We start from the raw sequence: 25,010 nt of genomic DNA, 5'->3' as shown, positions 1-25,010 counted from the left end.
TAGTCTCCAAATTGATCTACAGCTTCAACACAAACCCTACCAAAATTCCAAAAGTCTAGTTTGCAGAAATAGAAAACTCGATTCTCAAAATCATATGGATTTGTCAAGGGACTCCCAAGTAACTAAAATAATCTTGAAAAAAAGAACAAAGTTGAAGGATTCACACTTCCTGATTTCAGAACTTACTATAAATCTACAGTAATCAAAACAGTACGATACTAGCATAGACATACAGACCAATGGAATAGAATAAAAATCCATAAATAAACCCATACATCTATAGCCAAATTACTTTTTACAAGGGTACCAAGTCCATTCAATGGAGAAAGAATAGTCTCTTCAATAACTGGTGCTGGGACAACTGGATTTCCACATGCAAAAGAATGAAGTTGGACCCCTACTTTCTACCCTATATAAAAATTAACTCAAAATGGATCAATGATCTAAACATAAAAGCTAAAAGCAAAAAACTCTTAGAAGAATACATAGAGGAAAAGCTTCATGACCTCGGATTTGGCAATGGATTCTTAGGTACGACACCAAAAACATGAACAACAAAAGAAAAAATAGATAAACTGGACTTCATAAAATTAAAATGTTTATGCATCAAAGGATATTATCAAGAAAGTGAAAACACAATCTATGAATGGGAGAAAATATGTGCAATTCATACATCTGATTAGGGTTTAATATCCAAAATATATAAAGAATCCCTACAACTCAACAAAAGATAAACAAGCCAATTATAAAATAGGCAAGGGACTCCCCCAAAAAGATACATAAATAGCCAATAAGTACATAAAAATATACTCAACATCACTAATCTTTAGGAACTGAAAACCAAAACCACAATGAGATACTACTTCACGCCCAGGATGGCTATACTAAAAACGAGAGAGAGAGACAGAGAGAGAGAGAGAGGGAGAAAGGGAAAGAGAAAGAGAGAAATGTGTTGGTGAGGATGTGGAGAAATTGGAATCTTCGTACATTGCTGGTGGGGATGTGAAACGGTACAGCTGTTAGGGAAAAGTTAGGTAGTTTCTCAAAAAGTTAAATACAGAATGACCCAGAAATTCCACTCTTAAGTGGAATTCCACTCTTAAGTGTGTACCCAAAAGAATTGAAAAGAGGGTTTCAAACAGATACTTGTATGCCAATGTTCATCAATCCATCATTCACAAGAGCCAAAAGATAGCAAAAAAAAACAAGTGTTCATCAACAGATAAATGGGTAAACAAAATGTGGTATATACATACAGCCATAAAAAGGAATGAAATTCTGTTACAGGCCACAACATAGATAAACCCTGAAAATATTAACCTAAGTGAAATAAGAAGCCAGACAAATGAAAGGACAAATATTGTATGATTCCACTTATATGAATTAGCTAGGCAAATTCATAGAGACAAAGTAGATAAGAGGTTATCAGGAGCTGAGAGGAGGGGGGAATGGGGAGTTATTGCTTAACGGGTACAGAGTTTCTGTTTGGGGTGATGGAAAAGTTTTGGAATTAGATAGTGGTGATGGTTGCACAACATGGTGAGTGTAATGAACACCACTAAATGAACCACTGAAAAATGGTTAAAATGGCGTATTTTATGTTATGTGTATTCTACCACACACACACACACACACACACACTCACCAAGAACACCCCTATGGCTCTGCACGCCAGCATGAACTTCATCTGGCTTCCCTGGACGAGACAAGTAGACCTTGACATAGCACAGTGGAAAGCATCAGAGTATTCCGACCTCCCACCACGGCCAGAAGAAAGAAGTCCCTCACTGCAAGCGTGAAGAACACAGACCTAGCTCTTTTCATTTTCTATCAATTTCTTCTTAGAGGGAAGGTGAATTTCATGAGCTGGCAAGTTCATAGCCACTTCTTTTTTTTTCTTTTTTCTTTTTTTACTTTTATTGGGGAATATTGGGGAACAGAGTGTTATTCCAGGACCCATCAGCTCCACGTCAAGTCGTTGCTTTCAATCTAGTTGTGGAGGGCGCAGCTCAGTGGCCCATGTGGGAATCGAACCAGTGACCTTGGTGTTACGAGCACTGCACTCTAACCAACTGAGCCAACCGGCCACCCCATAGCCACTTTTAATAAATGTTGCATAAGATATATGAACCAATGACGATGGGACCTGATCATTTTTAATTTAAACTCTATCAACCCGATGTGTCTAGGCCCACAGAGCTCTGGTCAGAAGTGATGAAGAGAAGAGAGGTAAGAGACAAGCTCCTTAGCCTCAGGGCTGGTGGCTTTTGGGGGCTCCAGGTAGGTACCAGCTCTACTGCCATTCTCTGGTGAAAGGGACAGTCACCACTACTCCTGCCCCCTACCCCAGACTCTGGAGGAGTTACTGGAACCTGACAGTTCATCTTGACATCTAACACCTTAGCCACAGCTCAGCAGGCTGGCAATCTTGTTCCTATCAGAACCTGCCCCAGATAAAGAAATCAACAGCCTCCACAATGGAGGCGATCTCAGGGACCATGGTTACAAAATGGTCCCTGGGAGACATCTCAGGGAAAACACCAACTGACAGTTAGATCTGAAATGAGGGCTAATATTTGGTGCTGGCGATTTTATTTCATAGTCTGATGGGCCTGGTTAAAGCCACAGTCCATAACACTGGCTACTGTGTGCAAGCTGCAACTCCAGCAACCACACCCCCACTCTAACCCTCTGCCAGGAGCCGAACTCTGTGCAGGCCCCCCAAGAGAGGAGGGGGCCTTACAGATGAATGAACCCAACATCTGCACCATTCAAGGAAGAACAGGCCTGAAGGCAAAGGGGCTTTGAGTCCGGATGTGCTTGCAGTGAGGAAGGTCATTCTGAACGTGGGTCAGAAGACCCTCAGGCATCCACTGTCACCAGCACCATCAAAACACCCACAGAGCCCACAAGACAGGAAGAGGCAGAAAAGCCCCCTTGGGTGGTGCCAGGCAAGTTACTCTCACACTCTGGGTTCTGGCTCCTTCCTCAAAGGGCAGACAGAATCTCAAGTACTAAGCCTTGACTTTCCAGACTCTTGCACATTCAAAAACCAAATATACTGCCCTTAACCAGCGGGTGTAGCCAGCTGTGCCTCAGCTTAATGTGAAAAGGTTCCCATCAGACCCTACGTCTGGCAGGCTCTGGGCCCTAACCTCTACCTCTCTGGCTCTGTGTAATCACAGAGCTGGAACACAGCTGAGTGTGGACATGGCAAATGCCCTTAGGTAATCAGACATTACCCTTATCTGTCTAGTTACAGGTGTTCATCCAAAACTGGCCTTGAGTTTGCTGGTGTGTAACTTACCATCTTTCATTATTTTCGGCAGGGGGACTTATTCAAGTAACCTATCCCACTTACATGGAAATTCTAAGTTCCAATGATTATGACAGCATCAAATTCCATGTATTAAAACCACTTTCTGCATAAAATATCTGGAATAATTTCTGTGTTTTGCACTCACCTCAAATGATACAACATTCATAATGGCGAGAACCTGTATTTGTTTAAACCTGCATCTCTCCATTCCCTGTCAGGTGTTGAAAGATCCTATGTATTCTTTCATAGTTAAAAAAAATGTATCTATAGGTAAAATAAAAACATACTTGGATTTTTTAAAAAGCAAATGTAACTACTAATAAACTCTTGGCACAACAGTTACTAAGAGAGCATTCTATTAATACAAAATAGCCCATGCCAATTTCAGACACAGGCTTTGTAAACTGGGTTATAACCAGTTCTATTCAGCAAACCATCCCCTTTGCTTCTTTTGGTTCGGCTCCGCCTCAGCCATTTCCTCAAGAAGACATGAGCTGGGCCCTCAGACCATCTGGGCACAACTGCCCTTCTCCTCGCTCCACCTCTTCTCATCTTCCAACTGCCTCCACCCTGAGGGCCAGTTGGTTTTGTCTCATGATGAAACTCTGACCAAAAAATAGCTGCTGCCTGGTGCACTGTAGTGAGAAAACTTCTGGGGCTCTGTCTGAACATGAACGTGTGCTATTATCAATCAGTAACATTTGCCATGGAAGCTGAGAGGGGCAGTAGGTGTATTTGAGCCTTATTTGCCATCCAGAACCTAAAGTAACTTTCCCCAGCATCCCAGGGCATCTCTAAGGTTGAAGAGGTAGGAGAGGAAGAGAGCCTCAGGAGGACGCAGGATACGTATCAGCCCCTCCCCCACTTCCCTACCAGTTCCGAGCATCTTTTTCTGGCTCCTTTATGACGAATGGGCTACTAGCCTCATTTCCAGCAATACAGCCACCACCTCCCATTTCAATCACAACAAAACGCTGAAGATGCTGGAGCTACAGTGATGTTTTATGTGAATTTTGAACAGGCTTTCTGGAGAGGCAGAGGGACGTCCTTGCATTTAGACACGATGTTCTCCAACTCTTCCCCAGTGACCAGTCCCTTCTTGCCAACTTGACCCCTAACCATAGAGAACCATGCTGGGCCCCTTGAGTCATTTCCAATGGCCCCGGAGTAGGATGGCACAGGGTGCTGTGCCATGCAGAGCTGCTGAGGTCATCCTCCTGTGATCCAGTCCAATTAGCACCCACTTCCCTTCTAATAGGGAATCTCCCTTACTGGTGACTCATCTAAGGAAAAGATCAAACATCCCAGAAAACAAAAAACAATGGGGGCAGAAGCGGGTGTGTGAAGTGAATTTTAGGAATTTCTCTAGAGGCTGGTCCTTGACCAAGAAGTCCCTAGTTATAAAGAAAAAAGCTACATTCCCCACTCTCTGCGTGCAGTTGGAGCCTAGGTGGTGACACACATAGAGCAGGGAGGTCCCCAGGAAGCCCACATGTGCTCAGAGCAGCAACAGGTCCTATCAAAAGAGCGGACACCACGTGGGTTCCAGACCGTTCATCCGACGCCGGAGCTACACCTCAGTAGCCCAAGGAGACCTGAGCTCTAACCCCTAACACAGGTGAGAAATACAACACTCCAAGATATTCCAGAGCCCAAATACTACATGTCTCCAGAAATAGTGCAATGTGTTACTAGGGAGAGATGGAACCCAAAGCTCAGCATCTGCCCACGAGGCCAACAGCATTGGGGGGCAGTCAGGGAGAACAGGGCACAAATGCCATCTGTACCAGCCTTGGGCAAGGAAGCACCTACTTCTCAGGGCAGGCAGAACAAGGCCTTCCCCAGGTCCACAAATGAGCGCCAAACTTCTCAATGGCACTATACAATGCATAGGAACTAACGTGGGAGGACGCAGGGAGAGGAGCCAGATACAGGCTCTCTGGGTTGGGGGGCCTGAGCTCAAGTGGCTCTCCAGACCAGAAACATGGCAGGGGAGATCTTAAATGAGTGGCTCTGGGTCACCATGGAAAATCATGGCCAGAGTCGTCTTTCACTGTTGTCTTGGCAAAACCGAAACACCAGAACACACCAGCACACACAGAGCCCTTCCACCTCCGAGAAGCCTATCTGGTACCAGTCTTCAGCAGCTCACCAGGCAGGACCAAGGCGAGCCGAGAGAGACAAGACAACTATTATGGCAAAACCGGCCCAGAGTCAAGGACCTAAAGCCACTGGCCCACACTGAGGCCAGAGGGGCCTGGCTGAACCAGACCAGCAGAGTCTCTTCTCCCCCATCCGCTCTCAAAAGCGTGGACAGATCCAAAGTCCTTACACCCAGCTACTGCCCTCAGGCTAAAGCCCAGGCTCCTCTGATCTGGCCCCGCCTACCTCATGCTCTGTGTCCACATCTTTTTATGCACTGTCCCTTCTGCCTGGAGCATCTGCTTCTCACTTTGTCCACCTGGAACCTTCTAACTCATCCTTCCAGATTCAGTGTCATCATTGCTTGTATGAAGCTTTGCCCAAACGCTCAAGTAGAGGAGGCGACCCGGGATACAGCACACACCATAACTGGACTTTTCTACACCACTCTGTGAGATCCAGTGCACAGGCATCCCTGCCTCCTCTCCAGACGGGCCTCACGCCTGCTCCCTGGGCCCAGGCTGAGGACTGAGGCTGAGCCCCCACAATGGGTGCATCATCATGGGGTGCAGAACTCATGGGTGAGCACACTGCTGCCTTGCCAAAGGAAGTCAGCTGCAAGTGCCAGCAAGGGCAGCAGGCCGGCTGTGGCCAGAGGCCCCCGCTCAGGGCCTGGGCACCAGCTGCAGAGGCGAGCCCCCCCCCACCAGCACCATGCAGTGCTCCAGTCCAGGCTTGCTGTTCTTGGGTAGAGCCACCCATCACATGTCAGGAGGCTGCCGCTGCTGGGATGATGTTACAGTCTATTTTGAGGGTCACACTGGAGCATCTGTCAGCCTGGTCAGCCACACCCTCCATGTGTCATCACGAAGTGCCGGGGACACCCACAGGTCCACGAACTCTGACTGAGAGTCATTCCCCACAGGGACCCTCAGCTTCCCCGCCTCCTTGGCTTCCTAACATCAACCCGACGCCCTTATCTCCTGGCACCACTGGCAGGGCTCTGATGTCTCCTCACCCCACCAGACTTGCTCCTGGGGTTCCTAGCTCCGGTGACTCGGCAAAATGCAGCTGAATCCCATCAGTCTGTGCCAAGCTATTAGCTCAAACATTGTCCCTCCTTCTCCAGCTCTCTCTCATATTTGAGGAGTGCCCAGACAGCCTGACAACAAGCTGGTTACTGACTAGACTCATGTTAGGTCCAACAGGTCTCACCTGCTAGGAAACTCCTACTCATTCCTCAAAACCATGCCCAGGCTCTGCTTCCTCTTACAGAGAGCCTCTCAGTCCACTCTCTACTGAGTAGGCCACAGGCTGCATGAAGACCAGGCTGGTCGGTGCTGCCTTAACCTTTGTTCTCCCTGTACCTAGTAGGGGCCTCGCACATAATAGGTATGAATGAATACTCTATGAACCCTTGAAATGAAACCTTTCTAATTCGATGAGCTTAGTGTGTTTTTCTACAAAAGACATCATCAGAACAAAGGCTTTTCTGGAAAACAATGACACTGACAACTGGGTTCATAAATACCTTTTACAAAGGAGGCTCATATTCAAATCTATAGAAAAACAAGCTTACAGATTCAATGGGATGGTAAGGCAATCCAGCCCAGTCCAGAGTATGCCACACTTCTCCTGCCCCACTCAACAGCAAGCACTTTTCAACTCTGTCCCCTAAGAACACCGTGATCCCCTAAGAATTTAACTGGACATTCCATCATTCTACCCATGAAAGGCATGCAATGAGGAAAGGCAGCAGCAGCGTGGACACACATATCTGGGATCAGGCTAGGACATGTAACAACTTAGGCTACTCTATTGCTACGCTACCCTAAGCCCTGCAGCCAGGGAAAGTCACCAAACATCCCAAGGGGCTCAGAGCTCACTCACAAAACAAGGACATCATCATCTGCTCTAGCCACTTCCAGAGATGCTGTGAGGATCAACCAGATAATATAGAAAAACTACGCAACCAGCTAACACCTGATCATGGACCAAACCCAGGTCAGAAACACACTTCCAACACCGACAAGAAACAGGAAACGAGCTGATCACTGTCTGCCCTGTAACTGCCCTTGGTCTCCTCAAAACCACACCTGGCCCACACCAACGCTTCCTAGCCACAAAAAGGCTTCCAGGGATTCCGTATAGAGGCCATGAGGGGACATTCAAACATTGGCCATCTGACAATAATCAACTGAAGCAGGCCACCAAGGTATACACGACCCGTGACCTTTTTAAAACTGACATTTCCAGGTCAGCTTGGTGGCTATATTTACCACATGTAAAAATGGTGGGAACAGAGGCTGCAAGAAGATGCCCAACTTTCTTTAGATTTGCAGGGAACACCTACAGTAAGGCAATCTAACAAGACACGGGCCTTTCCAGCAAGATCCACTTACAACTGAAATGTTAAAAGCCAGTTGAAAGAATCCAGGAGTCTACATTTAAACACTCCCTTCTGAAAAATTGTTCTCTTCTCTCACTAGCTCAACTGTTTTCTATAAGAACTATAGAAAAAAACAATCCATTTTCCTCCCTACAAGTTTAAGAAACGCCCCTCACTTTCTTTGGCAATATGAGACTCTAGCACCAACATTTCAGTCTATACTGTAACTGTTTTTGCCATGTTTGTTTTGTTTAAGAGGCCATTCTCATTCACACTAGTTCAATCACATTAAATACATGTGCTTCTATCAGAGGGTGGAAAGGGAAAATAGAAGCTTTAAAGCCCTCCAATAATATGTTTCCCATATGTAAATGCACTAGATGGAGACAAAAGTGAAAGATACAATAGCTTGCCATGATCCGAATTTCAGAATCACAGAATTCTGTGGTTAGAAGCAGCTTAGACGCTGGCCTAGCTCCCCACAGGGCAGATGAGGAGACTGAAGCCCCCCACTCTACCCACGATCACATAACACTCCCCGGCAGGGATGTTACAATGTCACTAACGAAGCCGGTAAAACTCTAACTCTGGCAGTTCTGCCTCCAGGATAGCTCCATGGCAGAGCATTCTGCATGCACCACAGGCGGACAGTTCCTAGGAGGAAGGAAGTATTCTGAATGTTCAAGAACTCATTCGCAAAGTTGGCACGGAGGTCACTGGGGGGGGCTGGCAAACTTCCCACACCTGACCTAAGGTCTGATGAGGAAAGCATTTCTAAGACAACTGCAATCATTTTATTTCATAACTTAAACACCTGGTTTGTCACAATTACTGGAAAAAGGGGAAACTGGAATAAGAAGGCAGAAGGAAAGGGAAAAAAATCTCCCTTTGATTTCCTGTGTCTGCTTAGATCACCCTAAAATAGGGATCCTCCATAACGCTGACTTTAATGAGGACCTTCCTAAAGCTGGTCCAACTGGTGTTCAACTCCCAGGACTGAAAAACAAGTTTATGAGCAGCAAGGTCACCTGATTCTGACCATGTGCATGTTGTTTACCCTGAGATGACAGGCCAGTGGCTGCCACAGCTTTGATGAATGCTGGGAAGACTCTGCTACCCCTTTGAAGGCTACTGGGGCCTCTTTATGACTAAATGCCATAAAAAGGAACCTTGAACGCAGCAAGAATGTGAAAGGAGGGAAGTCACAAATACCATTCATCAGTGGGGGAAACCCCATTCTGGGCACTGAATTGTTAATGTAAACTTGTTGTTTGTTTCCCTGACCTGCGAGGTATCTCATTATAATATCACAAAAGAGAAGTCCCCTCCTCTACCCGCAATGCACCTACTTATCATCAAGGTCTGCTGCTTAGACCAGGCCATGCTCACAGTCAGGTAACAGAGGCAGCCCACTATTCAACCCTCTGCAGTCCAGACCCATATGGCTCAGTACCTCACATCAGTCACAAGTGTCAGCCAGGAGACCTCGAACTCTGACCACAGGGAATAGCTTAGTGTTGAGGGAAAGGTGGTAAGGAAGGGCTTACCCATCTCTTCCTTTGCTGACAATCTTCACCTCAAAGTAATAAATGCCACAGGCAGCAGGTATGGGGTGGGTGGCACGCACTGAGGCCGCATCTTTGTGATTTTTGCCATGACCTAATTGGAGAGGGCAAGGAAGATATTTCAGCACAAGGAAATGCAAATGAAGGTCTCATTCTTCTCTGCTCCATGGCAACTTCACCCCTCCATAGCCAGAGGAAGCCCTTACATAGTCTAAGGCATAATCTGACAACAGCTAAGCAAAAACATAAACCTCCCACCTCTGTCTCACCTTCTAAGAATAGCAGCCCTGCCTGAGACTCTGTCTCCCATACAAACCCAATGAGGGTACAGGCAATGTGGGTGCATGTGACAGATTCCCCAGTGCTGCTAGTCTCTCCAAAATACAGGCAGCTTACCTGGGAGACCAGGGGAGGAGGAAGCCCTGGAAGACACCTGCCCCCCAACTTTAGCACAGAACCCCAGGCCCAGTCTGGCAGGAGAGCAGACCCATGGGTCTCTGGCTAATGGAGAAAATGTGATCACCCCTTTCTTCAGACACTGCTGAAACTAAGCAGTAGTGAAGAAGAGCCCAGTTGGAGTTGGAGCTATCCCAGGACGAGCAGAAAGGCCCTCGGGTGAAAGGTCCAACCCACACTGGGTCTGGACACCTGTTGCAGTTCTCTTGACATCGGGTGTCTCAGAGCAGAGCAGACCAGGCAGTCGATTCTCGGCCTGGTCAGCCCCACCACCCTGAACACCCGCAGGGGCTAAGGCCTAACTCGGAGTACACGGGCTGGGGAAGGCACGTAAAGAGGCAGGGGCTGGGCAACACAGCCACCCCGCAGACGCTCTGGCCTTTTTGCACCCGCGGCCAAACAGGCCAATACCTTTGTAGTGGACGCGGAGGTTGCCCTGGGAGAGGCCGATGTAGTTGTACTTGTCCTTGGGGCTCCAGGAGCGCGGCAGCGGCGTCTCATGCTGGTTGACTGCGGGGTACAGACGCTGCAGGCGCCGACTCAGCTCCTGCTCCCCCGGGGACGGCAGCCCGCCCCCAGCACCCCCGCCGGAGGAGTCTCCAGCCTGCGGGTTCCCAGCTCCCGGGTCTGCCGTCGCCGCCGCCATCTTGGAGGGAGCTGCTATTGTGTCACTGGGGGCGGGGAGGAGCGGGACCAGATCCGCCCGGCTCAGCCAATGACCCGCGAGCCTACCGGGACCGCAGGGAAACCGAGTCCTAGTACGGCACCACTCTTTGGACACGGCCACGCCTCGCCACATTTCGAACTCCATATCCCACTATGCAGAGCTCTCCAGAGGCGGGCCAACTCGGGGTGGCAAGGAACTTTGGGAGATGTAGTATAAACCTCCTCATCCCTAAGCCTTGCTCGGCCGAGACTTTAGAACACTGAAAACTACAATTCCCGCTGGCAACGCGACTTCGGCGTCTCAGTTCACCTCCCTCCCTTTGGCCTGTTTATCCCCCTGCCTCAGTTCTGGTAGCTAGAGTCAAATCCTCTGTAGTGACTGATTCTGAGAGGACCCCGTTATGGGGTCCGAGTCCACTTTTGCTACTTGGCTTTCCTCCCAGCTCGCGAGAGCGGGGCTCGGGGGCGTGGCAAACCCTAACCCCGCCCTCGCCTCTGGGATGCTGGGGCCTGGTCGCCATGGCGATGGGCTGTACACTATCACAGCTTTCCGGGCGGCGGGTGCTGGCTGCCCGGCTGCCAGAGGGTCATGGCCTCCCCTCAGCTGCGGTGCTCCAGATTCGCGACTACGTCGAGGTAGGCGCTGGCCGGGCTGAGGGCGGAGAAGAGGGCTTGAATACTACCAGAAAAAAAAAAAAAAAAAAAAGGTATTTGATCCGGACCTCTGCACCTCCCGTCTGTGTCCATTGGCCTGGGGCCTACAGCCCCACAGGATCGGTGGTACAAAAACAGTTTGAATCTTGAATGACTTGTCGGCCTAGCGAGGGCTTTACGTGCTAGCAAAAGGACAGACGCACTTTATCATTAGTAACAGCCAGTTTGTTTGTGTATTATGTGACAAGTGCTTTATAAACCACATTTAATCCTCACAGCAACTCTATGAGGTAGTATATCACCATTTTACAAATGAAGAAACAGAAGCCTGGAGAGATCATGTATTTTACACGTTCGTAAGTGGTGGAGCCAGGATTTAAAACCAGCCATGTGAGACTCCTGAACCTGAGCTCTTGGATAAACCGCCTCTTCACCCACTGGCTTATGACAAAAATGCTTGTCAAATTGCTGGCTGATTCTAAGCAGACCAGGCACATTCCACAGCCTCAGGGTAGCTCCTGCCTGTATTCAGAGGTGTAGCCTCTAGGCACTGCAAAATAAGCTCTGTTAGCCAGGAAAGCCACAAAATATACAGATTAAAACAAAAATTTTGGCAAATACTTTTCTAGCTTTGGCACCTCAGAGAAGGCCTTTAAAAGCTACTGCCCCTATATCTCAAACATGGGATGATACGATACAGCCCACATCACAAACATTGTTGGGAACATTTAGGCAAATATATCATGTTCACATCATAATTCTTGCATATAATAGGCATTCGGTAAATGTTGAATGAATGTACTTTCTCCCTACTACTCCTTCCCAATGCAAAAAACCTGATCTCACCCCCACTCTAACCCTTCAAGTTTTGCTGCCTTGACAGAGAAAGCCTACAAAAGCCAGGAAATTAAATTGGATTATTTGATCCAGAATTAAAATGTATCTACAAGAACCAGACAGCAGGCTTGAGAGAGTGTCGCTACCCAGCACAGGACTTATTTAGGAAATTGCAGCCATGTTTGAAAGGTACATGAAACAGACTCAGAAAGAGAATCCCCATCCATTTTAAGGAGGAAACATAATGTAATCGCTGAGGCTGAATTTGGTGGCAGCACAAAACATCATGCAACATCATTCATTCCAGTACCTATTCTTCATTCACCAGTATTTAGTGATGTACATTGGGCCAGGTTTACTGTTTGCCTTAGAGGCACATTGTGCGGAGTCCTCTTGCAGCTCTCCTTAGAGCAGTCAGGATAATGAAAGATAGGCCAGACCTTAGCACTATAGATATGTCAGCAGGACCCTCTAAAAGGGACCTTTGAATTGTGCATTTCCCTGGGACAGGTTTCTCTTCCCCATTGGCTTTCTCCTTTGACCCTCACATCCTGGGCACAGTGCCTAGATGGAATTCAAAAGCTTGAGTTCACTCATAATTACCCCCACAAACCCACTGCCTGCCATCAGTTAAACAACTCAATTTTCTCTATCCTTGAAGTAGAAATACAGGTGTCTGTCTCCTGTTCTCCCTGAGAATTGGTATAAAATATTTACTATAATACAAAGGAATATCCTAAGCTTTTTGGATAAGTCCATAGTCTCTATCAGGTATTTTTAAAATTATTATTATTTGCAAGTCTGTTTTTGACTATTGTCTCCTTTGACATTCAAAACTAACATCTGTTACCTACGGAGCTTTTCCACTTGGCAACTTCTCAGGATTTGTAGAGTTCCCCATATTTTTCTTGCTTACCTTGCCTTATGTGGTAGCTCCAATAGGAGCAAGAAAAACTGAGTTTGGAAAATTGATTAGTCTTGACAGAGAGGTATTTTTAACCTAGTGAGCAGAGAGGTTGATCTGCTGTTTCCTGTCTCAAACCCATGGGCAAAAACCCTTCCTTTTCCACATTGGCTGCTTATTCGACATGGTTTGCTCACACTTGTTCAGCTTAGAGACAATAGAGGACTGGAGTTTGGGGTCACTGGGGTCACTGCTCCATGGAGTAGGACAGAGAAACCCTGCAGGGCAGGGTTTCCCAACTGGGTTCATGTTACTGCTCTCGACTTCCCTGGAGTTTGAGTATTCTTAGTCTCACTTTCATGGACAAAGACACTGAGGTTGGAACTCAGTGGAACTGGATGGAACAGCATCCAGCTAAGGTTAAACAGCATGCCCAAGCTGACCACCTAGTAAGGATGGGAGATGTAGTATAAACCATCTAGTAAGGGTGGTGAGCTTGGGCATGCTGTTTAAGAAGATATAAGTCTATCTGGCAGCATAAATCACCCTCCCCCACCATAGATTGCTGGAATGACTTCTTTTGTTCCACCTGTATCTCCTTCCCACATGCAGCCCTCCCTGTTGACCCCCAAATGCCTTCCTCGCTTGAGCAAGGATGGCTGTCCAAGAGATCTAGATGTTAAAGACTTCCTTAGGATCCATTTTTCTCCCATTTTGCTGTAATAATTAACATCTCTGCAGCAACTTGCTGTCTACAGGCTACTTTTGCATATTTCTTTTGCTCTTATTTAAACTTCACAGCAACTTTGTGAGATAGGAAAAGCAAAAATTGTCTCCACTTCGTTTTGAGGAAAGGAGGCTTAGAGAGGTTAAATGACTTGCCTAAGGGGGTTCCTTTCGTACCTACAGATGTCAGCCTCCCGGGCTGTATAAGCCAGTAAGTGGAGGACTGAGACTCCAACTGGCTCTTTGACCCCAGACCTTGTGCTTCTTGGCCTATAGCACCTGCCCAGAGTGTGCCAGTCACGTATATGAAACTGTCTTCTCAGCCACAGCTGAAAACTGAATGGGAATGTAGGCCTGCCGGGTTCTCAGGGTGCCTGATGAGGGTGTCCTGCCACTGCAGGAGTCGGTGAGACTCTGGTGGTGAGAAAGTTTCTGGGAATGTAGGAAAATGGTTTGGGCCCAGGGCCAGGAGATTGTTGGCTGCATCTCTGGGAATCTGGAGGCAGCACTGGGAAGACACAGAGCCTAGCTCTGAAGTCAGAGGAGGCCATCATGTCTTGTGGCTCTGGGAAGGGTGGAAGTGTTCTCCCCACACAGGGCTCTGTCACCTACCACTTTCTTCCCTTCTCTGTACAGAGCATACCCGCGGCCTTCGGTAGTGACCATAGATGACCCCTTCATCACAGAAACCAATGATACCAAGAAATACAAGCTTTATCAGAAACGGAAGAGACTGGTTAGTGGCAATGTCCTGTTGGAACTCCAAATGTCAGCCCCCAGATCCTATCTGCTTCCTCTCTGCAACCCAAAGCACTACCCACTTGAAATATGCCCCACTAAATGGCTTCTCCTGTCAGGAGAGTGTGGCCAGGTCCACGAGCCTGTGGGGTGGGAATGGGCACACTTGCTACACCTCACCTGAAAAGCCTTCCCAAATTCCCTAACAGAGACTCAGCCCACGCCCCTGGACACCCTTCCCCTGCAACACAGATCTGGAGGATCTGGAATGGACCTCATTTCTTCATGGAGCCTGCCCTATGCCAGGCACTGTGCTAAGTGCTGGGATGGGCCCACCAGATCTGCCAAGGTCCTTCATGGCTGTGACTTTTTGTTTTTAAGATCTCAGTGCCTGATGGGGCACTTGAGTGGCTGGCATATGTGCTCCATCAATGCTTCCAGTAGTTATGTGAAGGCAGGAGTAAAGGGATGTGCCTCCATTGCGTTGTTGGCTCTGGGTTGGAAGTAGAGACTTTTTACCAGCCTCAGGAATGTTCCTTCCTCCATTCTTGTTCTTGAAAGTTTTTACATAACAATGAATGTTGTCTTGTTAAGTACTTTAGGATTTTTGTTGATATGATCATAAGATTGTTATTATTTAATCAGTAAATAGCCATTGTCCAAATCTCACAGATAAAAAAAAATATTTGAGATAACTCCAGCTCACAGTGGAGCACTGTGGGCTGTGTGGTGCTTTTTCTTGTTTGAGTGTGTTTTGTGTGGACAATTTGGGGACACATGGACCACATACTTTGTGAGGTTGGGGACTCCCAACATGGGGACCCTGACTCCAGGGAGGTAAAGGGGGGTAGTGTGGGCTCTGCGTACAACAAGTACAGCCATGGCTCCGCAAGACCCGATGACTTGGGGCGCCCACTCCCAATCCCCCTCACCTGCCACCTACGCGGTAGACCTGGGGTGGGTCTTTTCCCCTCTCTTCCTCCTGCGTGGCGACAGCTAAGCTGTTCTTAACCACCAGGGGGCGTTGTTCCCTCCCGCCATCCCCGCACCCCGGGCCGCCCTTCCCATTTTCACCTGTAGAGGGAAGCAGAGAGCATGAAGCACCGTGGAACGCCTCCTTCCAGCCCGCGCTTGCGGAGGCCTTCCCAGCTGTTGATAACCAGACTAAGACACCCAGGAATCAAAGCAGGGTACCCACGTTTTCTCCCAGCAGAAATAGCACACAGAGCACGAGGACTGGCCTCTGGAAGTGTGAAAAACTTATTAGCTCACTATGGTTAAGTGCTTCTTTGAGAAATGTGCCCAGGTGTCTTCCTGGGTCACTTTGCACTTTTATAAAAATCACATCAATTTTGATAGTCTTTCAAAAAAACTTTTTGACTTGATTTTTAAGTTTGGCTTCTCTTATTTTTCCAGTTTGTCTATTTCTACTTTTATTTCGTATTATTTAAAAAATTATTATTTATAGTTCTTTTCCTCTTCATGCAACCAGAGGCTTAAGGCTTTCTTTCTTAATAGAAAAAAGATTTTAAGCAATTAAAATAAATACCTGTGAGTGTTTCTCTGGTCATGTCCCAAACATTTTGAACATGTAATTTTAACATTTCTATAATATGTTGTAGTTTCATTTTAAGTAATGAATAGGTCAGGAGTTTATTTTTAGATTTTAAAATTTCTAAGTGGCCACGTTTTTTAGAGGTATATGTATATTGTCAGTTCCTATTTTCACTGCATTATATCAGCAAATGCAAGGTACAGTTGACCCTTGAACAACACGGGTTTAAACTGTACAGGTCCACTTATATGTATATAGATTTTTTTTTTAATTGGGGAATATTGGGGAACAGTGTGTTTTTCCAGGACCATCAGCTCCAAGTCAAGTCATTGTTTTCAATCTAGTTGTGGAGGGTATAGCTCACTGGTCCGTGTGGAAATCGAACTGACGACCTTGGTATTATGAGCACTGAGCTCTAACCAACTGAGCCAATCTGCCGCTCCTAGATTTTTCTCAGTAAAAATATTGGGAAATTTTTTGGAGATTTGTGACAGTTTTAAAAACCTTGCACACAAACCGTTGATTTTCTTAACATTTTCTTTCCTCTAGCTTACTTTATTGTAAGAATACAGTATATAATGTATATGACATATAGAATATGTGTTAATCGACTGTTATAGGTAAGGCTTCCAATCAACAATGGGCTATTAGTAGTTAAGTTTTTGGAGAGTCAAAAGTTATATGCGGATTTTTAACTATGTGGGGTTTGGTGCTTTTAAGCCCCACATTGCTCAAAGGTCAACTGTATGTAGTTTCTGGTTTTAAAATGTGTTCAGACCTTATCTGTGGCCTATGATTAGTTTTTTGTATATGTTAAAAGATTGTTCTTTATTTCCATTTAATGCATATTATAAATCTGTTCATCAGTCATTATCAATTATATTACTTTCAGCATTAGTGCCTTTTACCTTTTTCTATTTGATGTAGCTTATTCTGATAGGAGGGCTTTAAACTCCTACTACAATTCTGTTTCATCTCCTTTATCCCCCCATTTTCATTTATTCAACAAATGTCTGTTGATTCCCACTATGTTTCAGTCACTGGGGATATAGTGGTAAAGAAGACAGACATAGTCTCTGTTTCTGTAATGATGGGAAAGTGTGGACCCTGGGAAGAGTATTATGGAGATCTTAAGGATGAGTAGTTAAGATAAGCATTCTTGACCCAAGGAGAGCACGTGTAAAAATATACACCCAGTTAGTAATGTTTTTGTTTTATTTTGCCTTTCATCCGTGCTAAATTATTGTGCTCCCTTATGTATTTATTCCACGATATTTGTTGAGTGCTACTCAAGACTATGTAGTGTGAAGTATGATACCATCAATTCTGGAGATCCAGATGATGTATCAACCCAGACCCCATAAGAGGCTCAAGTCCTCCCTCGAACCTAGCAACAAGGGTTACTAAATACTTTCCAAAAATATTTAGGGAAAGAATGAATGATCCCAAGATTAAGATAAAACATGTAGAACTAACAGAATGCAAGGAAGAGCCCAAGGAGACAGTGGCGTCTCCACACTTAGGTGAGTCAGGAACCAGTTACCATTAGCCTGGAAGGACTCCTAGGACCTGGATACGTGGGGCATGAGAGGTAGGCCTGGCCTCTCCATCCCAGAAGAACCTAGATGCTGGGCTCAGGGCCACAGAGGGGGCTTTAATAGTAAATTCAGTATTAAATTCAATAATTCAATTTTCTTTTAAATTTGAAAGTAATTGGTGTACTTTTTAGAACATTTTGAAAAATGCATAATTATAGATGAATAAGGACGCATGGGCCTATCATTAGAGAATAATAATTGCTGATAACCTTTTGGGCTATTTGCTCCATCTTTTCTGATCTTTCGTTTTACCTGGTTGTACTTTTCCCCCAATTTCAGGCCTTACATAACCTTGAGAGCCATAGCATTAGTGTGTGGATACTAATTTCATGGCTACGTAACAATTTTATATTTTTAGGTACTTAGGAGTTTTCTAATTTTGTCACAGTCATAAGTAAGGCTTTGAGAACTGCCCTTGTACATAAAGCTGCTGCTCCATCTCTGTCCTGCTCTGCACTGGCTGCTCCAGGCCTCAGCCTCAGCCTCAGCCTCAGCCAGCCTGCCCTCCTTGGGCACTGGCCTCTGTTCGTCGCTCTTCGAAACTCCCGTGGTTTCCCTGAGGTGTTGGCACTACCCAGGCAGTTTGTGTGTCTCTTAACCCCCCCTCACCCCCACCCACACACACCCTCTGCCAGAGGGACTGCAGCTCCTCACATGCCCTCATTTACTGATCGTCACTGACACCAGCACCTCCTCTTCGAAAATGACCTGCACCCTTGGCCCCCTCCACTCAGGGCCCCCCTCCCTCCTGTAACTTGTACTGGCTTCAGTCACTACCTGCTGACTTGTGCTCATCAGTTCACTTGTCACCCTAGTCCCATCATACCCCGGTTTCCCTCATCTTCCTAGAAGCCAGCAGAGGCTGGCCTGTACTGTGGACCCAGAAATGTTTGATGAATAAATGAATGACTGAATGGATGAACTCTAGAAGTGAGCTTCACTCGTCAGAGGTCAGTTTTTTCTCCTATGTTTTGAATATTTCATGAAAAGTTTAAAAAACAAGCCCATACACACTACAGCTTCCACCCCTTACTCAAGGTTCAAAATGAGATCCCACTGCTTCAGGGCACCCTCCCCACTGCCTCTCAAACTCTCCCAGGGAGTGCAGCCCAGTCTCCTCCCAGGGTTCACAGCTCACCCTGCTGCACCTCTGCAGTCCTGTCTGTGTCAGTCCAGGCTTGAGGCTGGTCCTACCCTCCTGTCACTGTCTCTTTAGCTGGACTGTGTTGTGGGAGCAAGGGCTGGTCTGTTTTCATAGCACAGGTGTCCAGTACTCACTGACATACCTACAGAAGGGAATAGCTCACCTTTACTGAGTTCCTGGGAGGTGGCCTGACTCTGTGTGAACCCCCCTTTCTGCTTTCCCATTGCATCCTCATGTCAATATAGTGCGATGGGGATTACAGCCATTTTACAGACAGAGACTGAGGCTCAGAGAAGTTAAGCCTGTGGTCACGCAGTTAATAAGGGAGATCTGGGTCTTAACCTAAGCCCTCTCTAACTCTAGGGCCCACAGTCATAGTTATGAAATATATTAAGAGTTGGTGGTGGGGGGAAGCATGAATGAAAGGAGCAGCAGGAAGTGGAGCAATGTTGCTATGCTAACCCCATCTGTTCCTTCCTGTCAGTCCTCCATGAGCAGCCATCTTTCCCCATGGCCCACATATACCAGTGGCCAGACCATTCTACATAACCGAAAGCCCTGTTCAGATGACCACCGGAAGCAAGCAGGGTAAGCCAGGGTCAGCCTGATGGTGGATGGACTGGTATAGACCCCACACTGGGCAGCACAGGGGTGTGTCCTGCCCCAGTCCGAGGGTGCAAGGGCCCGATGGGGTGCCCATCACAACTGAGCCCACCACCCTCTGCAGTAGCTGGCAGCAGCAGCCCCCGGGCACTACCAAGCCAAGGTATCTGGAGCAGCTAGAGAACTATCTACGCAAGGAGCTCCTCCTGCTGGACCTTTGCACGGATTCGGCCCAGGAGCTGAGGCTTCAGGTAGAGCCACAGAATTTCTGTAGGGAGGGCAGAGGGAGGGGTGGAAGGAAGCCTTACTCACCAGGACTGAGCACTTCAGACCTTCAGGAGAGACCAGGCTCTCCCAGGTCTTTTGGTTTCCCCTTCCTAGTAAGAGAAACGTGTTCTATGACAAAGCCAATGAACAGGAAAGGCTGCCAGTATGGAACCAAAACTCTCCTATGCTTGAGTTTCCTCACCGGAGTCAGGGGGACTGGATGCTGTCTCCAGTCCCTTCAGCTCTGTGATCCCCGGTGCCCAGCTTGGGTCACTGGATATCGGTGAATGGAACCTGAATCCTGGCAGTTGGGCAAACAGGGGTCCTACAGTGTCCACTAGCTCAGTGACAACGGCCCCAAGTTTCAGGGACTTACCCTAGACACATAGAGAGAGAAATCTAGATTCTGGTACATATTAGGGAGGGAATCACTAAATCCCTTCTCAAACGGGGATGATGATGGAGATTCCAGCCTGGGCTCACTTCTGACTTAGTCACTGACGAAAGTCATTTGCTGACTTGAGCACTGAGTGTTAGGCCCTGCATGGGGCCTTAGACATGATCTCACAAGCTGAAGGTACCTCACCAAGGAAGAAGCTCAGAGAAGGCATACAGATATGAAGTGCTGGGGCTAGGACTCAAACTCAGGGCTGAGTCGGGAGCCAGTGCGCACTCCAGTATACAATGCTGACTCCAAAACCTTCATGTGTGTCCAAGTGTGACAGGAAACCACACCTCTACTTGAAGGTCAGAATGTAAGGCTAGAGCCTTTGATCTCCTCCTGCTCCCACAGGGCTGTAAGATGGGGGAGGGTGGGTGCTAGTAGGAGACAAACTGAAGCACAGTGCACAGAGGAGACTGGCTGCCTAGAGAGACAGAGGGGGTTGGGGTACAGAGGGGGAGGTCCTGACCTGGGTCGTCTGCCAGGCCTCAGAGACAGCACCAGGAGAGGCCTCCGGGGAGCAGTTGAGACGAAGAGTTGCCCCTCAGCTCCCTGGCATTGTGAGACCCTGGTGGTGCCTGGAGCATTTATTTGAATGTGGGTCACCTGGAAGCTCCATGCTAGAATACTCCTAAACCAAGCAAAGAGAAACTCAGGTTCCACGGAGGGTGGCAGCTAAAGGTCAGGAGGTAACAAGTTCCCTTTTCTTGCCAGCCTTATAGAGAGATCTTTGAGTTCTTCATAGAGGACTTCAAAACATACAAGCCATTGCTATCCTCCATCAAGAATGCGTATGAGGTGATGTTGGGTAAGCCCGCAGCCGCCCTGCCTGAGCCCAGAGGATTCTACTTTGACCTTCTGGTGCTCTGAAGCGGGGCTGAAACAGCTGCCAGCCTTCAAGTCACCAAGCCCTGCTTAGCTTTTGCTCACACTGTCCTATGATAGAGCACCCCGGGCACTTGACCACCTTCTGTCCTTGGGGAGCATAGTGGGGCAGTATCTGTAGGAAATAGAGCACCTTTTCTAGTGAGAGTGAGCCCAGAAGGGAGCGGGTCCTCTGGAAAGTGAGGAGCCTCCCTTCACCCAGGCTCAGGAGGTGCCTGGCATGGCAGGTACAGCTACAGGACTAAAAGATGTAGGGGGAAAGGGCCTAGGCGAGACCCAAGTTCTCATCAAGACTCTGCCCTTGGTTTAAAAGCAAGTGGAGGAAGGCCTGAAGCTGGGGCCATGCTTTGAACAAGGCATGAGTAGACTCCTGGAGTTTGCAAGGGATGTAGCCACTCCCTGTGACCTTAGGATCAACGTCTCCTAGCTGTTCCCCATGGCCCCAAAGGGACTCTCCCACCTCTCCCTGCTTAGCCCACCAGAAGGAGAAGATTCGGGCTCTGGAGCCCCTGAAGGCCAAGCTTGTCACTGTGAGTGATGACTGCAACAAGAGGATCCTGGCCATGAGGGCTGAGGAGAAAACCGAAATCTCTATGCTAAAGAAAGAGAAGATGAATTTGCTAAAGCTCATTGACAAAAAGAATGAGGAGAAGATTTCATTGCAGAGTGAGGTGAATGGGAGTAACACGGTGACCAACTCCCTGAACCCCTGCCATCCCCACCTCAGGGATGACCTGAGGCCTTGGGTACTGAGGTGACCCCCCTAACTCCCTCCACCTTTCTGCCTGGAAGGACATACGGAGCCACCACCTTCCCAGAGTCCCTGCTGCCTCCACACTCTGCCCTCTTCCTTGGCTCAGCACTGGCTCGGTGTGGCCCCAAATGCCAGCAGAGTCCTGCTCTTGACTGCCAGACTTTCTCCACAGGACACACTGGCACTTTGCTGGATTCTCAGGAATAGCCCGTCTCCTTCTTCCTCTATCTTTCTAGTTCTCAGGCCCTGATGGGGCCACCCAGCACACATCCCATCCCCTGTGGTGACTAGCTACATACAAGGATCCAAAGGCAGCCCCTGACCACGCAGCCACCTTCCCAACAGGTGACCAAGCTGAGGAAGAACTTGGCTGAGGAGTACCTGCGCTATCTCAGTGAGCGAGATGCCCGCAAGATCCTCATCGCAGACCTGAATGAGCTACGGTACCAGCGGGAAGACATGTCACTAGCCCAGTCCCCAGGTAAGCCTGAGGTGCTTTTCTCTCCCAAGGAGACGCTCTCACTACTCACCCACATTCATTCAACTCCCCTCATATCTGCTGTGCCCATTCATGATGGGAGATGTCCCTGCTGCCACCTGGGTCTATGGATCTTCTGAGCTATGGATTGACTGAGAATCAGACTCATTGTTGCTGGCAGCTGAGGCAGCCTGGACTCCCTAAGGGGCAGGACAGGTCTGGTACCCCTTGTCCTGGGCTTCTCGTAGGCTGGTAGCATTATGGGAAAGACCCAGGGGTTCCCAAGTAGGGAGAGCAGGACTTGGGACATGCCCTGAGGGACACTCTAACCCTGCCCTGGGCTACAGGCACCAGAGCCAGGGTGACGCAAGCTGATGGGGCCCCTGGCAGGCATCTGGGGGGAGGACCCCGTGAAGTTAACAGTGGCTCTGAAGATGACCCGCCAAGACCTGACCCGCACGCAGATGGAACTCAACACCATGAAGGCCAACTTTGGAGACGTGGTGCCCAGGAGGGACTTTGAAATGCAGGAGAAGACCAACAAGGGCCTGCAGGAGCAGGTGCTGGAGGGCAGGCCGGCCGGGCAGGGTAGGGCAGGGGCACGCGTGGGCAGCATGGACCAATCACCTTGCCCACAGCTGGACAGCCTGAGAGATGACTACAAAGAGGTCCGCAAGGAGCACGAGATACTGCTGCAGTTGCACATGAGCACGCTGAAAGAGCGGGACCAGTTTTATTCTGAGCTGCAGGAGATCCAGCGCACCTCCACACCACGGCCTGACTGGACCAAGTGCGAAGGTAATGATGGCCATTGGGGCCCCCGAACTGCTCAGGTGTGTGGTCCAGACTCCAGCTCCCTCTCTCCACTTGCAGATGTGGTGGCTGGGGGTCCAGGTCGTTGGCAAATACTGGCCGAGGGCAAGAACAGCGACCAGCTGGTGGATGTGCTCCTGGAGGAGATTGGCGAGGGGCTGCTCCGGGAGAAAGACTTCTTCTCTGGTCTGGTAAGGGAGTCCCTGGGCTCAGGTTTGGGGCCAGTCAGAATGGCCAGGCCTTGCTGCTGAGACTTGAGGTTCTGGGGAAATCACATGGGGCTCTGCCCTACTTGAGGGTGGGGCCACAGATGAGCCCAGCGATGAGCTGACACTCTCCCTTCCAGGGCTATGAGGAATCTGTCCCCCCTTTTCTTCGGTTTGATGGCGTTGTGGAGAATAAGAAGCCAACCAAGAAGGATGTGGTAAAGCTCCTCAGGGATGCCTGGAAAGAACGTCTCGCTGAGGAGCAGGTCAGATATCACCAGCCATTTTAGCCTGGCGTGGCCTCCAGAATCCTCCATGGGGTTTCCTCAAAGTGCTAGAGAACAGGGAGGAGGGCCAACCAACCGTGGGGTGGCTGACCAAGTAGTCTTCCCTCACCCTACAGAAAGAGAAGTTCCCAGATTTCTTCTTCAATTTCCTGGAGCGTCGCTTTGGGCCTGCTGAAGCCATGGCCTGGGCTTACACCATTTTTGAAAATATGAAGCTCTTCCGCTCCAATGAGATTATGAGTCAGTTCTATGCAATCTTGATGGGAGAGGTGAGGTTGGGTCTGGCCCTCCAAATCTTTGTCCCCAGCATAGATCAGCTCTGTCCCTACCCCTTTAAGAAGCAGCAAATTAGCCAGTGCTTCCCTCCCTGCAGAGGAGTGAAAGTGTGTACATCAAGCAGAAGGAGACAACAACAGAGCTGCTGAAGGAGATGACAAGTGTTGACAGTCAGAATGAGGGGCTACTAACCATGGAGCAGTTAAGGTGAGAGGCCAGCCAGGCCACCGCAAACTCCTGCCCGACATCTCCTCTGGCCGGGCTCCCAGGTGTTCAGGGAAAAGGAGAGCCTGGCGGGAAAGGCCACAGCCTCAGCCCTGGCTGCCCTTTTGAGCACTAGTGGGCCTGGCAAGGGTGTGCAGGAAGATGGGTGGGCAGGCCTCAGCCAGGTCCCTGTTGGCCCTTGTGTCTCCTCACAGGACTGTCCTCAAGGGCACCTTCCCCTTCAAGAAGGAAGAGAAAATCCAGGAGCTGATGGAGGCAGGGGGCTGGCATGCCAACAGCAGCAATGCAGACTTGCTCAACTACCACTCGTTGTTTATAGAGGTGTGTGTGGGGGTAGGAGGTCCAGAAACTTGCCAACCCCTGCCCTAGCCTCTGCTAGACACTAGACCTCACCCTGTCTTCTGGCCTGTCCCAGGATGAGGAGGGCCAGAGTGTGCCCTTTGTGCAAAAGCTGTGGGAACAGTACCTGGATGAAAAGGATAAGTACTTACAGGAGCTAAAGCAGCTGCTGGGCCTGGAACTGTGAGTGACCGTGGGGCCCTCAGACCCACTTCGCCATAGGCGAGTCCCACAGGCTGGGCCACAGGGTGGCATCTCAAACCCTTGGGTCTCCCTGTGTACTGAGCTTGCTGCTGGGCACTATATACTGCTCAAGTCTGGGAGAAGGCATGTTGGGGTCTGGGGTGCGGTGGAGGGGGCACGGTCAAGGCCTCTCTCTTTTCTTGTGGGGCAGCCGTGATGAGGTGACCCTACCCAAGGTTCGTGAGGCCCTGATGACCATCGATCCCAAACTGGACAAACAAACCCTGAACAGCTATTTGAGCCAGGCCTTCCAGCTCCCTGTGACAAAACTGCCAGAGGCGGGTGAACCCAAGGAAGAGGGCATTGTGACATTGCTCCAGACTGCCCTGCAACGACTTCAGGTGGCTGACATCCGGCGCGTGGGGCCTCGAGAGCAGGAGCCGGCAAGCTAGGGTCACTGTGGGCAGCTAACACTTGACTTTCAATATAAAATTATTTGTCTGAACCTGGGCTATTCTCCCAGTCATGCTGGGGAGTCAAGGGGAGGGGGCTGGTCTCT

At 48.7% G+C, this 25,010-nt stretch overlaps 2 protein-coding genes across 8 annotated transcripts in view; one reads left to right on the top strand and one right to left on the bottom strand.

Annotated features, from left to right (window-relative positions):
* The window catches only part of RANBP10 (RAN binding protein 10), a 56,458-nt gene extending 45,788 nt beyond the window's left edge, over positions 1-10,670 (bottom strand). The window contains exons 1-2 of one of the 2 annotated variants that reach the window (XM_019756077.3): positions 10,283-10,670; positions 9,398-9,509 (exon numbers count right to left, since the gene is read on the bottom strand). In XM_019756077.3, coding sequence (XP_019611636.2) covers positions 9,398-9,509; positions 10,283-10,670 — 500 coding nt within the window. The remainder of the gene's footprint in view (positions 1-9,397; positions 9,510-10,282) is intronic. The other variant, XM_019756086.3, reaches the window with a different exon arrangement.
* Positions 10,671-10,850: 180 nt separating this feature from the next.
* Positions 10,851-24,961, top strand: TSNAXIP1 (translin associated factor X interacting protein 1). 6 transcript variants are annotated; one of them, XM_019756099.3, is made up of 16 exons: positions 10,852-11,173; positions 14,295-14,394; positions 19,178-19,281; positions 19,421-19,547; positions 20,720-20,813; positions 21,365-21,561; positions 21,990-22,125; positions 22,513-22,682; positions 22,761-22,920; positions 22,996-23,126; positions 23,282-23,407; positions 23,545-23,697; positions 23,802-23,911; positions 24,124-24,250; positions 24,345-24,451; positions 24,663-24,961. In XM_019756099.3, exons 1-16 carry the CDS (start codon positions 11,127-11,129, stop codon positions 24,901-24,903), a joined length of 2,130 nt encoding a protein of 709 aa, XP_019611658.3. In that variant the 5' UTR covers positions 10,852-11,126; the 3' UTR covers positions 24,904-24,961. The 6 variants fall into 6 exon arrangements, with proteins under 6 accessions (XP_088656430.1, XP_019611658.3, XP_074170810.2 ...); XM_088800304.1 differs by lacking the exon at positions 23,545-23,697 and having other exon boundaries at positions 10,851-11,173; XM_074314709.2 differs by lacking the exon at positions 14,295-14,394.
* Positions 24,962-25,010: the final 49 nt, after the last annotated feature.

This window comes from Rhinolophus sinicus, chromosome 8 (assembly GCF_057876585.1).
Source record: "Rhinolophus sinicus isolate RSI-liver-muscle chromosome 8, RSI-T2T, whole genome shotgun sequence".
NCBI lineage: Eukaryota > Metazoa > Chordata > Mammalia > Chiroptera > Rhinolophidae > Rhinolophus > Rhinolophus sinicus.
The sequence above is the reverse complement of the archived record's forward strand: the minus strand, read 5'-3'. Positions and strand labels throughout refer to the sequence as shown.

What these genes read in the sequence shown, in the direction of transcription:
- TSNAXIP1 (XM_019756099.3), top strand. Translation starts at nt 11,127, where the DNA reads ATGGCCTCCCCTCAGCTGCGGTGCTCCAGATTCGCGACTACGTCGAG. An exon ending in GACCACCGGAAGCAAGCAGG is followed by an intron (nt 19,282 to 19,420) that starts GTAAGCCAGGGT and finishes CACCCTCTGCAG; the next exon opens with TAGCTGGCAGCAGCAGCCCC. An exon ending in TGACTGGACCAAGTGCGAAG is followed by an intron (nt 22,921 to 22,995) that starts GTAATGATGGCC and finishes CTCCACTTGCAG; the next exon opens with ATGTGGTGGCTGGGGGTCCA.